Source organism: Grus americana, chromosome 2 (genome assembly GCF_028858705.1).
Source record: "Grus americana isolate bGruAme1 chromosome 2, bGruAme1.mat, whole genome shotgun sequence".
Lineage (NCBI taxonomy): Eukaryota > Metazoa > Chordata > Aves > Gruiformes > Gruidae > Grus > Grus americana.
This window is the reverse complement of record NC_072853.1, coordinates 19,668,750-19,683,246: the sequence shown is the minus strand read 5'-3', so window position 1 is coordinate 19,683,246 and position 14,497 is coordinate 19,668,750. Positions and strand designations below refer to the sequence as shown.

General features: G+C 42.2%; 1 protein-coding gene across 8 annotated transcripts in view; it reads right to left on the bottom strand.

The window, feature by feature from the left end:
• SYBU (syntabulin) overlaps window positions 1–14,497 on the bottom strand; it is a 43,202-nt gene that overhangs the window by 11,303 nt on the left and 17,402 nt on the right. For 4 of the 8 annotated variants that reach the window (XM_054815796.1, XM_054815800.1, XM_054815797.1 and 1 more), the window contains one exon: window positions 9,448–9,531. The exons of 3 other annotated variants lie outside the window; for them this stretch is intronic. In XM_054815796.1, coding sequence (XP_054671771.1) covers window positions 9,448–9,531 — 84 coding nt within the window. Of the gene's footprint in view, window positions 1–6,603; window positions 6,721–9,447; window positions 9,532–14,497 lie in introns of those variants that run through there. One more of the 8 variants, XM_054815806.1, reaches the window with a different exon arrangement.

Genomic DNA, 14,497 nt, shown 5'->3' with positions numbered 1-14,497 from the left:
TATCTGTGACAGGAACATTGACAGCTGAGCAGCAGAAATGGATTCCCAAAAACTCAGGATGCCCATGAACTTATTAAAATTTAGTCTTTTTGTGTAAGTCTCTCCTATTTGCAACTTTGCCACTGTTCCATAGATGCCAAAGTATATAAATCACAGAGCTTACCTATCTTCTGACTCCATAAACATGACCTCTTTTTTTATATATATATATATCACTCTTGATGCTAGGTTTTGCATATAGTCACCTAGTGAAACAGAGCTGTAAATAAAACAGTGCTGACAGAGACAGCTTGTCCTCAAAATGTAAAGCACTAAAATTTGCTGACCTTCCTTGCCTTCAAAAGCATCTTGTTATACAGCAAAGAGACCAAAATATGCATATATGTTCACCACTCCAGTGCAGCAACTAGAGGAATCAGTGGCATGCTGGCTCTGTAGATAGCTTTATTTAGAGACCCCAGGGGAAGAGAGAGGGCTTGACTGCGTAAAAAATTCCAACAAAGCCATTAGAAGCACCTGGAAAAGTAGAGAGAAATCAGTTGTAATGCCCACTATTGAAAGGACCTGTATTTTTAAGAGATTTGGTTTCATTTATCTTGAAAACTTTAACTCACAGCTACATCTCTAGTTCCCATCTTCAACAGCATAAGCAGTATGTTTCCAGGAAACACTAATGCTGCTTCTTTTCTATTTAATATGGGGTTGTTCCTGCACGATTGCTTTTGTACACCACAAACGATCTAGGAAAGAAACCCACGCTGCTCACATGCACTGACAAATGTAAGAAAAAGAAGCTGCAAAGAAATGATGAAGGCTTGCTGTAGCATTTCAAGCTTTTCTGCAGATAACACCCTTAAAAATGACCCATTTTGAGGGCAAAGTCTCCTAGTGGGAAATGTACTGGATTCATAGCCCATAGCTGACAGTGGGTTTTGGTTCCAGTCCCTGGCCTTTGACTTATTACTTTTTTGACTTACTATTACTACGCGTGACACTATTGTATTTCACACCACACAGTACCTGGGTAAAAGCAGATACAATCCTGGGAGCAAGGAACAGGACACAGGACTCTCCTCCATGTGGATGCTCTAATCTTTGGGGGACAGAAGCTGCTCCCACATGCTCTCCCTCTGCCCATGTCTTGTACTCTCCACTGCCATGAGGTCCAGATGAGGAAGCTGAGGATGCCCAGTAGGTTGCAGTGGTTCAAGAACTCTTATGAGAGGTGTGGATTTGAACTCCTTCAGTCTAAGGAGGGCACTGAACTCAGATCTTTTCCCCGAGCTCTAACAGCTCAGCTGCAACACAAAACAGGGTGTTGGCACTAGTGCTGGCCATATTTCCAAGGAATGAAACGTGCTGGTTGCCTGGCACTCACAGGGATGGTCTAGCTCCAGTATGGAGTGAATTCAGAGTGAATCCGAGGCACACACGTGGGCACACTCAGGAGTACAAGCAGGTGGCAAAGTCTAGGAAGACGGGCACTCCTCTCTGGCATCTCCTGTGGACTGGTGGAAGTGTGTTCTTGCCTGCCGTGCTCTCTGCTGTGAATCCTGGACTGTAGTGGCTAACCATCCCCTCTGATTTTATAGGCAGTTTAGTCACCCAGCTCAGATTTGTGAGCTGCGCTCCCACAATGATGGTGAGAAGCTGGGCACAGCAATGCTCGGCCTGGTGAACCCTAAGGGTACCAAGAGGCATCCCCCACTGTGCTGGCCAGTGAAGCCATCACTCCCCGCTCTTCGGGGGACACCCACTCAACTGCTCGTCAGTGCTCCCTCATTAGACAGATCTGTTAACCACGTTTCAGCTGACTGCACATCGCAGTAACAGCTGGTAACCTGGGCAGCTGGCAAAGATACAGTCAGAAGGGAGCTGGAGCAAAAATTTCAGTGTGACTCTCCATAAATTCTTGAAACCTGCTGGGTGAGGAGACTTCCAGCTCAGAACCAGACAGAAGACTTTGGGGAGGAACTGCAATGCAGATCCCGCTGCCCTGTGTTTGGATCGAAACTCGATTTTACAAATTATCTCCTTAGTTCAGACTGCTGGTTGTGTAATCTAAACTAATTATTTATCTTGATTTCTGCTCATTTTGCTTTCTTACTCTTCCTTCTTTGGAAGAAGGTTTGTTATCAAACAATCAAAATTTATATCATTAAGCAGTTTTCTGATCTCATCTAAATACTATAGTTTTGGTAGTAATCTGAACTACATTAATGCAAATTATAAGCACTGCAGATCTCAAAATGAATACAGAATGTGACTTGTGTATGCTGTGAAACCACAATCAATCAAGCTCTTCTCTAAAAACAGTCACTACAAACTAATTACTGATATTGGCTGAGCGCCATCATGTATATTCTGCATATCACTATGATCTGGGCTTCTGGTTTTTTTAATTGTTTTTAATTCATGGATTTGTAGAGCAGCCACAAGCAGATGCTGGAACAGACAAAGAGCATCGCAAATTGGGTTTTTTTCCTGCCTTATATATCTTAAGGAGATTCTTCATACAGAAATCAGCCTGACCTAATTATTTTTTGTGCTTTTATATGCAGTTCGAGCTGTTCTAAAACCACCTTAAAAATGGCTCCCATAAATTTTCTCTTCTCAGCCTGAAATGACCTTTGTCGGTGGAACATATGTTCATGGAGCAGAAGGGAACAGGCTGGGGAACTTACTTTCCTGTTCAAACAAAAAGGCTTTTTGGATCCGAGACGGAAAGATGCTACTTTGCTACACCAACCTCAACAGAAACATTGAGACTGCATGTTCAAAAAATACACTGATAGTTGAATAACATGATATTCAGCTTGCATATGACAGTTTTATAAAACGTATGCATAAATCCACCTACAGACAAGTATCTTTTATAAGCAAGCATGTAGTGTCACCTCAGAAGATTTTTCACATACCTGGCAATACTATTTGGTGTGCTTGAAGGGAAATGGATAGGCTGGTCAGGAGTATTTTTAGGAGCTGGAAAATGTCATCTTTGGCAGGGATGACTTAGCAGTACACAGAAAGGGAGCGAACTCCATCACAGACTGGGAAAACATCCCAGCCCTCCCATCACGTTGGTGGCAGAAGTTTAACAAAGGGCTTTCAGAGGCCCCTTCAACGCATCTCCTAAATCTGGTTCCCATGCGCAAGGAGGAGAGCGGCCGGCTGGTGCACAGCAATTAGCCGCGCAGGCAGGCGTTCACAGCATATATGCAAATGCATGAAATCACACGCTAAACCTGATTCAGCTGAAAGCTTTTGCACAGTCACCCTTAATATAAGACATATGGGTTTCATTACAATCTGCATAAAACATTTTAAATCAGTTTGACATGTTTTCAACAGGGAAGAGAAAAACACTGGAACGAGAAGCATATCTGGGAGGTAACTAACTAAACAACCCTGCAGTCCCAGGACGAACAGCAAAATTTGTCATAAGCTAATCAAATATTTACTGTAATGCACATGTTGAAATGATTACAAAAACCCAACAGAGTTCAAGTGTCATCTGTTGAAAAGAACAGTAAAGCCCTACCCAGTAGAATCACTGGTTGTCTAAACTGTATTTTTTAAAGTAATAAAGCCAAGGTAGGTCTGAGGGCAATGCATTTCAAGTCACGGCTGCCGTCATTTGCTGCTTTTGTCCCCCCATTAGCACTCTTATCATTAAGAAGCACAAATGACAGATAAGAAGCCTGTGCTGTTTCAGCTTAGCAATCCTTGCAGGTCTGTGGGCACACGGTACTCTGCCAACTCCAGCAAACAGTCACAGCCTGCCCGGATTTCGAAAGCCAGCAGCTTCCTATTACTTACAGGATTTCAGAAGGGAGGAACAGAGACCTGTAACGAAGTGCCTCAGCGTGGAAGCAAGACACGGCTCCTAATACTGATAAAATATGAAACAAACCCGGCAGAATTTTCATTTCCTTTAAATACATTATATATATGGAACAGTATATATAAGATACGCTATTACAAAGCAGGTTTACTATTTTGTTATGTCACATTGAAGGCGATATATTTCAAGCTCCTTGGGGAAGCGATGATGTCCACCCTGCAGTGGCTGGAGGCTGGATTTATGGAGGGATGCCAGGTCCCCAGCTCCCGGGGGGAATTTTGGAAGTGGAGCTCTCCCTGTCTGCCACCCCACTCAGGACATACCTCCCATCAGCCTCAGCCAGCAAAGCGTCTCAGCTGTGTGAAACTCGTGTTTCTGGGCATGCCTAAGAGCAGGTCGGCTCTAAAAACACTGAACTGCTCGGTGCTGGGCTCTGGTGCCTGAGGACCGGGGTGGGTGTTTCACGCCAGGGTCCACACAGAAGCGGCCCAAGGAAAGCTCTCTTCTGCTGTCTGCTTCCCTGGGGAAAGAAACGATCCACCTGGGATGTGCAGGGCCAGATTCAGCTTTGACCTGGGAGGAGGCGGCCCAACATCTCCCCATCGCACCACCAGGAACGCCCACCGCATCCAGCAGTAAGAACTGGATGAGGAGACGGGGTTCCCGTCCTCTCAGCTTATCATGGCCCTCTCCAGCTCCTCCGTAAATCCACCCAATTTAGGATGCCTGCCTGTCTTCATTACCCCCTGCTACAAGAGGGAATCCAAACAGGCCTTCATTTCCCACAGCTCCTGCCTGCACCAGGAGACCCGACCCGACCCCCGCACCCAACACGCCTGAGGAAAGTAACCTCTGCAATCTAGAGTTTTGGGCAAAGTTGGGCAACCTCTACCTAGTTGCTCTCCTGGTTCCTGGGTTTTATTTAATGTTTTTTGATTTCTGATTTATTTATTGGAGCAGGGACTGGACATGCGTTTCTCCCTTCTCCTTGGCTCTGCCTGAGCTCAGAATCGTAACTGCAAGTGAGAACCAAAACAGAGTGAAGGCATCTAAAACACAGCTTCACCAGGATTTAGATTATCTAGGTACATAAAAGCAAGTAAAATACCATTGTTTAAACCGGCCGAGTGCTCAAAACGCTACCACTATCTGCAAAGACCTGCTTAACTGTTTTTGCTTGAGCTTCCACTTTTGAACTCAGTAACCACCAATTTACCCGATGTCCTTACACCATGGTGAAATCAAATAAGTGAGATTTGCACAACTAAAACAAAGACATTCCCTTAGCTTTCCATGCCTATGTATAAATACAGATACATAAACACAATTAGTATCTAGACATATCCACTCAATACTGCTCAAAGAGCATTTAAAGTTATCACTCTGAGGGAAAGAAAAACTTCTAGGTAGTAATTTGGTCACCAAAAAGCAACATTCGGAGAACACTGAAGCTATTTATGATTTGAAGTCAAACACAGCCAGAAAATGGAAAATGAGGATTTTCTACTTTCTGTTTGAAATGATGCTTTAATTTTGAAAACTGTCAAATTTCTTTTTCTTTTAAAAAGTGGGTAAAAGCATTAAAAAAATCTCCCCAAACATTCTGAATATTTTAAAATGAATATTGTCTTTGTTCAGTCTGAAACAAAGGTTTTCTTTAATGTTTTGATTTGGCAGCAAACCCCCAAATCAGTTGTTTGCATAGCTCCACTTTGAACATACTAAGATGTCAGACAAGGGGGATGTAAAGGAAAATAGAAAAGGAAATAATCTATCAATTCTTGTGTAAACATTGCTCAGAAAACAGTTTAAATCCCAGGATTCTCATTAAAAAGGCAGGAATTCCAAAAAAGGTCAACAATAATGATAACAGGATTACAGGGCACTGTTTATGAAGGGAGATTAAGAGAATGCAATTTGTGTATTCTAAGATAAAAATAAATACTGGCAACACTGTTTATCATGGGGATGAAGAATACAGCTGGAAAGCTGTAAAGAAAACCATGTAACAGTAACACAGGATTCTGGCTGCGGTGCGTGCTATTTCATGAAAAATTACTTGAAATAAAAACTGATGGTTGGTGGGAGTTGTGCATAGTAAAATGTAGCTGGAGTAGAATACTTTAGCTGGGGAATCAGAAAGCTATTTTAAACATTGGCATAAATAATACAGATTGTAATTTAAAAACAGAACACACACACACAAAAAAAAATCTCCTAAGGGAAGATTCATAATGGCCTCTTTCGTATGCACGGTATTTCTTTCTGTGGAGGTGAAGCAGGCTGAAAACCACAGAAAACAGCCAAGAGGAGCGGAAAATTCACTGCAGTAAATACACAAATTGCAAAGCATGTTCTAGCTTGACCTCACACATATTTTAAAACAAATACTTAGAGTGTGCAGTGTGTACAGCATCGGTTTCTCTTTTTTTGGCTCATATTCCACTCTGGATTAGCAGAGGAGAGGGAAAAAAACCCTGCTTGAATATACAAAAGACAATTTTTTGACTAATGATCACAACTATTGCCATCTTCCACACCTGCCTCAACTCTGACCTCTGTACCCCAGAGCCCCTCTTACGGCAGGCACTCAGCCATCTTTTCCAGATGCAGGAGCACGTCCCCACGATCCCCAGGAGACCTGCATCTCTATCAAAAGGCATTTGGAGGTAAAAGACGAATTGGCTGGCACGGGTCTCACCCTGTCCAGCTGCCCAGGCGCTCCCTGCAAAAGTCCCATATCTGCATCCCCTACTCACTCCGATTTGCAGTTAGAGCCGTGGCGCTCTCACGGACCAAGCGCAAGGCTAAGCTCGAGGTTGCAGGCATCCCGAGGCGAGAATCTCCCTTTAATGGTGGCTGTCCCACTTTCTGTACATCTGGAGCGGTATTGGGACAATTAACGGGCCAGAGAGAGAGAGAGAGAGAAAGGAGTTATGGTGTGCCTGCTGGGAACTCAGCTCCAAACCCCCGATAAAAGCGTTACTAAATTTTATGAAGTGGAACAGCTTCCCTGGGAGCAGACTCCCTGCATCCCCTCAGCCTGCCCAGCAGCCCTCTACTAGGGCACTCTTCTCCTTTGTGCTCAAGTCCATCCTCCAAAAGAGGCACAGAGCTAAGTATAAGTTTCTTTTCCCTTTACTGAACCAAGTAACAGGGATCTCCTTTTATTTATATTTTTTCTTTGTGAGGAAGGAGGTAAGTACCTAACTGCAGAAGATTTGTGCCCAAGACCCTGAATTGCAGGTGGTCTGTGCCACCAGCCTGCAGCTGGGCAGGTCATTATCTAGGACAGGTGGGAGTCAGGCTTTCACCTTTTACTTGCCAATTCCTCCTTTGCAACTTGCTAACTTCTTTTTTGGATCTTCCGTTTCCTCTGTGACATCTGGGTGCTTGCTGCAGCCTGAGAGACTTTTGAACAAAGAGAGATACAAGTCTTGAGAGGCCGCAGCCCAAACACTAATTGCCTACGCCTCTACTAAGCAACATCTAAAATAATTTTTAGAAGTGAGTGGATTATAAAATTTCTGACACAGAATTAAAAGATTGTTTTTCTAGGCCACTTTAATTTAGCAGGAACTTGTAGATTTGGGTTAAAAAATATGAAACACTTTAAAGCCAAACCATTCTTTGTAGTTGCTACTTTGCTTATTCTCGTTTGAAAGAAATACTTGGCTATTTGAACATGTTTTCCACATCAATTTAAGCAAATTTGTTTAAATTCAAAGTTTGAATCTAAAACATATATAAATTCAAACTAAAAAATAGCCCTATGCTAATAATTTTTACTTAACTGTCTGAGCATCTTTTGCTCAAAATATTTATATTCTGATTATATTCCAGTGTTATCCCTCAGAGGTTACAGAGAACTTTTTTCACTTCAGTGGGATTTAGTTAGCTTATGTCCTAAAAAGACTTCATTCCTGTGAATTCACAGTGGGGAATTAGATACCGAATCTCCCTGTGCCATGCTAGGCACCTTGGGCAATGGTCCTCAGAAACAGGACAGAGAGTGCCTGAGCTTATCAAGGATGAACAGAAGAGGAAAAGGCATCTAATTAGACCTACTTGAAGATCCATGCGTGACCTTCAAACACAAACTTTCTTCCACAACTGAATGTCTAAGAATGACTTTCCTTTCTGTTAAAAAAAAGAAAAAAGAGAAATAAAAGAGACAGAGACTGTACTTGGCTTCAGTAAGGGCTAACAGTGGAGTTGTCAGAGACCTGATGAGGGACACAGGAGATGGGGGTGGGATTCATCCGACTGAACGTGGATGTCTCTAATGTAGACACCCATGTCCGAGCCAACTTTGGTCCCATTTTTAGGCAACAGAGCATTAGTCAGTATAACCAGTGAGTTCAAGGTACCGTTTATCTTATCCTAAAGTAAATGCCTATATATTTGGTCAAAAAGACTGCACACTAGATTGACTGATTTTATCTGTTATATCTCCTCTAAAACAATATAGGACCGTAGTGCACTTGTGCAGGCAGAGATGATTACAACTACGTTACAAAGACGGAACTGAGGTCAGATAAATCACAGGCCATCTCTGCTCTATCCAGCTTGGCTCAAGTCTGTGAATTCACATCTCCCTCACCTCCAAAACAGCTACCATCATAACACCCAGAAGAAGGGAAAAGGCAGATTCACCTGCTAAAGCTGTTCTACCTCCTGCGAGCGATGGGACCAGTCACTGGACTAGAGAAAGCCAGCCAGTCCCCACCCACAGCCCACAGCTCCTGAAGGTTGCTTAAGGAGATCCGTAGATTCAAATTTCACCTCTTCTGGATCACAAATACTAAGAGATTTATATTAGACAGAGGAGTTCCAACGGGATCTACTGGCTGTGCTGGGTCTGTTGACCCAACTGGGAGGGACACTCCAAAATCACTGCAAGAACCCAGACATTCTGAGGCATGGGAGGTGGCTAGGCTATGCAAATGATAAACCCCCAACAGCCACTTCCACCTCACTGCCATCCACCAGCCCTCACAGCGCTGGTCGCCTTCGGGACCTCACAGCACCGACTGCTACAACACACCAAACCTTCGCAGGGTGATGTCCCTCCATGCTCAACTGCAGGACGCAAGCTTTGAGGAGAGCACGGGCTTGAACCCGGACACAGCATCCTTGCTCCTGGAGGGCAAGATGTGCACATTCATCTCTCTGCGAAGAACATCCTGGTCCTCTGGTACCCATGGTGACCGAGTCTTTAATAACTCCCTGTGCTGGCAGGACAAGTAAGCAAATCTACACAGCTCCATAGAAACAGACGTGAAATTAAAGCGGATCCCAACAGTAAAATATGCAGAAGGGCTCAGTGCATACAGGATTATTATCCGGAAACACTTTTTTATTTAAAAAAATCAGCAGTAGCTATTTCGTGTGGGCCCAAAATGAAAGGCGAAGAGAAGGAAGAAAAGCAAAAGTAAATGAGAAAAAGGAATAGGGTCGAAAACTGCCACAACTGTATTTATTAGACTCTGCGTTAGGAAAGATCTCAGGAACTTTACTGTCCCAAATAAAATTATTATTTCCACATATAAGAAAGGGAGAAGAGAGAGATTAAAACTGTACAGGAAATAAATGTTGCGTACCGTTGGATCCGAATGTCAGGATGGTTACGTTGTCTCCTGTCAGGTGTGGGACAGAAGTGAAGCATTCGAACCATGTGCTTATATCTGGGAAAGATGACACATGCTCAAGTGCTTCCTCCCTTTTTATTGCCAAGGTCATGTTTTAAAAAGCAGATGGAAAGCCTTCCAGAAGCACATGTAACTGACCACTGTGTATCTGCTCTTTGCCAAATACTGAGCTGCTTAAAAATCTAATACTGAAGTTAAAGCCATCCTCATCAGGTTTAAGTTACTTGGGTAACCCCAGCTTTTGCTCTTCCTCTTTTCACTTGCAAGCTCCTCTGCACCCCTCAGAGAATTTATGCTTTACACTTATCAATAAACACAGGCACATCAAGAGATTGTTTATTATTAATTCAAATACTTTAAGGAGGTACAAAAGAAACAAATGTACGGAGAACTTATGGTCACAGGAAAGATGCTCCATCATTTGTTTTCAACTCACTTTACCCAGCCCATCTTCAGACCATTTTTTTTGTTCTACGACCAATTATTTAAAGTACACTGAATCAGGTGTAGCTCATTTCCCAATTTCAGTATTCTCATGCACGTGACACCAGCCACATATTTAACTGTCGGAATATTCTCAGGAATGCAAGCCTGAATCTTCCCATCTTCACTGCACAAGTACGGTTATGACTGACTGCAGGATGGGAGCATGGTGTACTCTGATTAAATCCTGCATTTGTTAACTGGGTTAAATGTTCTTTGACATACCCTTGTTCTTAATTATCCCTGCCCCAGAAAAGGCACAGTCTTGGAATGTGGGTTACAAAGTACTGCTAAATAAGTCACAGCAGAAAGAGAGACACTGAGCACTGAGGTCACCAGTCTTCTCATCGCTCTCACCTTTGCACGATCCTGCTTTTAAAATGAAGGACGCTAATTTATTTTAGGGATCAGTCAAGGCAGATTGCTACCTCCAAATACAGCTTTTCTGTTGGGTTTTTTGTTGTTTGGTTTTTGTTTGGTTTTTTTAAACAACCAAACAATGTGACTTTGCCTTAGGGTATGTAGTACACCAGCAGCATTCTAAAAATTATTTTAACATAGTAAGTACCAACTAGTAGTTATAAAGAACAATGAACCTCTTTGCATGCCATAGGGTCTATTCAAGTTAGCACATTCTGTAACTTGTTTTTTGTATTCTGTACCGCTGTTTCTGAACAACGGGGACAACAGTTCCATTATTTTTCCCACAGCTTGCAGAAATTTGGTACAGAGAATCAACAAAAGCCATGCACATACAAGATACAATGTTCTGGGATAAATGCACCAGTAAAACATGTCTTTCTAATATTTCATCAGTCTTCCCAAGATAAAACAAGTCCTATCACTGCATCCTTCTGCAATCAGAAAGGTGAAGTTCTTGAGAGTGATGTGTATTTCCAGAATTACCTCTAAGACAATCCTCTCACAAAACCTATACACCAAATCTGTTTTTCAAGTGAAGCACATATATACATATATATCAGAGTCAGACACTATTATTCCCATACTACCATACTGAAGAGAGGGAGCAAGCTGACAAAAGATCTGTAAAATCATACAGCCAGATGTCAGTAATATAACCTAAATCAGAGCTTTTATGTTTTGTTTTTAAGACCACCAAAGTGACTGTCTTTAGAATACAGAAACATATGGAAGTAGTGTAGTAATATGGATGAACTTATTTGCTAATTTTACACTAATGGATTAACTAGCCACTACTCTTTGCTTGCACAGGGTGCCCCCAATAATAAGTATTTATTTAGTCTCCTGGGAATCTAATCCTCACACACTAGACAACAACAAAAAAATCAGCAGGAAGATCATTATGTTTTAACAGCTAGACATTTTTAACAGCTAGACATAATTTGCAGCTAACAACACCTGCATTTCCTATCTAGTCTGTTTGGCTTATTTAGCTCTAACTGTAATATTCCCGAATGCCCAGGGTCATTTCCCTTGTCTCCTTTTTGTTAACTACAGTCAGCTCCAACGCTGCTTAAAAACACACCCGCACCTACACCGTACTCACAACCAATTTAAGTCCAATACGGTCAACTCCACTTGTCTCTCCTCAAACTCCTAATAGTCCTAAAGCCTTCAAAGATTATTGTGTTCAGACTGGGACATCCTAACACAAAGCTCGTTCACTCATGACTTGAGAAATTCACCACCAAGAAGCAGAGATGATCATACTGGCAACACATGCTGAGTACAACTACACTTACTATGGCTCAAAGTTAAATGACATTTTTAATTGAAAAGTGATTGTTAAAAGTTACTTTTTTATTTTTTCATTTCTCTAAACTCATTATAAGTGAAATGGCAGTACACAGACATGAAAGATAGGGAAGGAAAAGCACAAATTGTGCCTTACAATTACTTAACTACATGTCTGGGTGACGGGCTACTTAAAGGAAAAAAAGTCCACACAACACAGAATCACTGGGGGGTGGAAGGGACCTCTTGAGACCACCTAGTCCAACTCCCTGCTCAGGCAAGTCTAGCTGAAGCAGGCTGCCCAGGACTGTGTCCAGTTGAGTTTTGAGTACCTCCATGGATGGAGACTCCACCTGCAACTCCTCTGGGCAACCTGTGCCTGTGTCTGACCACTGTCACAGTAAGAAAAAGTTTCCTTGTGTTCATACGGAATTTCACGTTCCTTAATTTCTGCTCATTGCCTATTGTCCAACAAACGTAGATGCTCTATGTGGTGAAAGCCTCTGAGGTTTGCCCATTACTTTGAACAGACCAAAGTTTTAATGCCTGAGTTCTCAATGACTGCCCTTCTTGAAATACAATCCATTGCAGTTCAACTGCTGTATAATCCAACATGTTACTATTTTAGCCAGATTCAGTAATGGATGGCCAGATGTTTGATCAGCAGTGAAAAAACCCCACTTTTTTGCATAGTCTGCTGCTACTTGGAATGGTTATTACCGAACCGAGCTGTGAAAGGCAGCCAGCCAGTCTTTACACGGTTTGGGAGCTGACCTGACTGTGGGTCACCTCAGACTCCTTTCATGTAGCAGTGCTTAAACCTCTACTCTGCAGGCTCCTGAAGGCGCAAAAGGGACAAATCTGGGACAGTCTTACTGTTTTATCTTACTAATTTCATGTGAAACTTCAGCAATTCCATGGGCTCTAAGAGACAGTTCCAACAGTAACCTCAGCTCATTCAGAAAACTGTCCCAAGTTTGCCCATGACACCAAAAGCAAGAAAGTAAAGACCAGAACTTTTCTCAGAAATGCTGAACACAGTCAGCTGATCAGATGCCCTTCTCAAATTATGCCCACAGACATTTAAATACAAGTATATCTCTGGGTTACTTTAAACATGCAAGCCTTTTAAAAGTTATTGACACAACTCTTGCCCAAGATTCCCTTCTTTATCCACGTCTTTGGAAGTTTATCAGTACTTTGCAGCTTGCAGAGCCAGATTTTGCATCCTTGCACTAAGCATTCTAACAGAAGTCATAAAACGAGATGAAAAAGACTGTCAAAGAAAGTAAAACAGTTCCCACTATCCTCAACAAGTTGTGGACATGAGCTGCAGGAATTCAGGATGGATCTTTGCAGGAGGAGTACACCAAGAATGTGAATATGTGGAAGTGTTTATTCAGTTACAGAAACTGTAGGATTCAGCGCAGCATCTTGATACAAAATGAAGACTAGTGTTAATTAAGCTTTTTGTGCCTTTTTGCGAGGGCATTTCCTGCAACACATTTTCTATTGCTTTTAATATTGCATAAATTAATTACATCCAAAAGAAGGAACCACTCTAAAATCCTGAAATTGAAAGGCTGGTAACTTTCTCCTGGAGTGGATGTGATATATCTTCCTTAATGTTCCAGTCCTCTCCATCCTTTCCTGGGAAAGCAGGCACAGATTTTAAGCCAAATTCACCTATAACACTGCTGTGATTCAGATTTCATGCACAATAAAAACCATTACCAACTACCCCAAATGAATAATTTCTTCATGATTATAAATCTTTCAGAGGTTTAGTAAGAGGTAGTGATAATGCATTCCAAGATTAAGTATGGCTCACTATGCAAACAACATAAATTATTAATGATATCCAAATCTAGTTTGTTAATACTTCAAGAGGTGAAGATTACTTAGATCCATATAACAATGCCTTAGGCTGTTAAAGAAAAAACAAGCAATGTTGTATTTCATACTTTGAAGTACAGAAAAGAAAGATGAAGTGATGTTGCAAGAGTAGCAGAAAAGCACTGGAGCTTGGGAACAGCCTAAGAACATCCCAGGGTTCATTCTCAGTGCTATCCCACTCTGACATTTCCTGAATTATCTAAATATTTGTGTGAGTGTTACTTCTGAGATTCAGCATGTTCCAAGAAAACAATCCTGGAAACAGATAAATTTTCAGCAAAATAACAGGCATTTTGAAGGTGCACACTGATTGATGTACTTGCCTACAAAAATGTAGTGCAGGACAGTGTCTGTAAAAGATAGTGGTGGGCTGGATTTTTGTCTCTCGTGTCTGGCTCCTGCTACGTAGTCACTATCACAAGACGTTTCAGATAAATATGAAGTAGAGATTATCTCCATAAATCAGCAAGGGCTTTTGGTAGAGAGAAAGGTATTATGCACAACCCCTTCTGCGCTGTAGTTTGAGGTATCCAGCTGTATGCAGAACTAGGTTACGTACAACAAGCACGCATTGCTGTTGTTATCCTCCCACGTCCCACTTCCCTTCTACTGCTCCCCCGTAACTCCCTGCGTGTTTTGCTACACAACGATGCCTCCTCTTTGCACAAGGCCTAGATCTTCCTGACTGAGTCACCAGAAATTCATGTGCAAGTAGGTCATGGGGAAGGGACAGGATCCACCTGAAGCCAAGAGATAGCAATGGGAGAGAATTACATTAACCCCTGTGGCCAACAGTGAGGAAAAGGAACCCCAGCTGTCCCCTAGCATGCTCTCCATTTCAGGAGGGTCCCTCACCTGTGTCACACTTGACTACAATGTGGTTTTTGACAACTTTCCACTAAAGAGG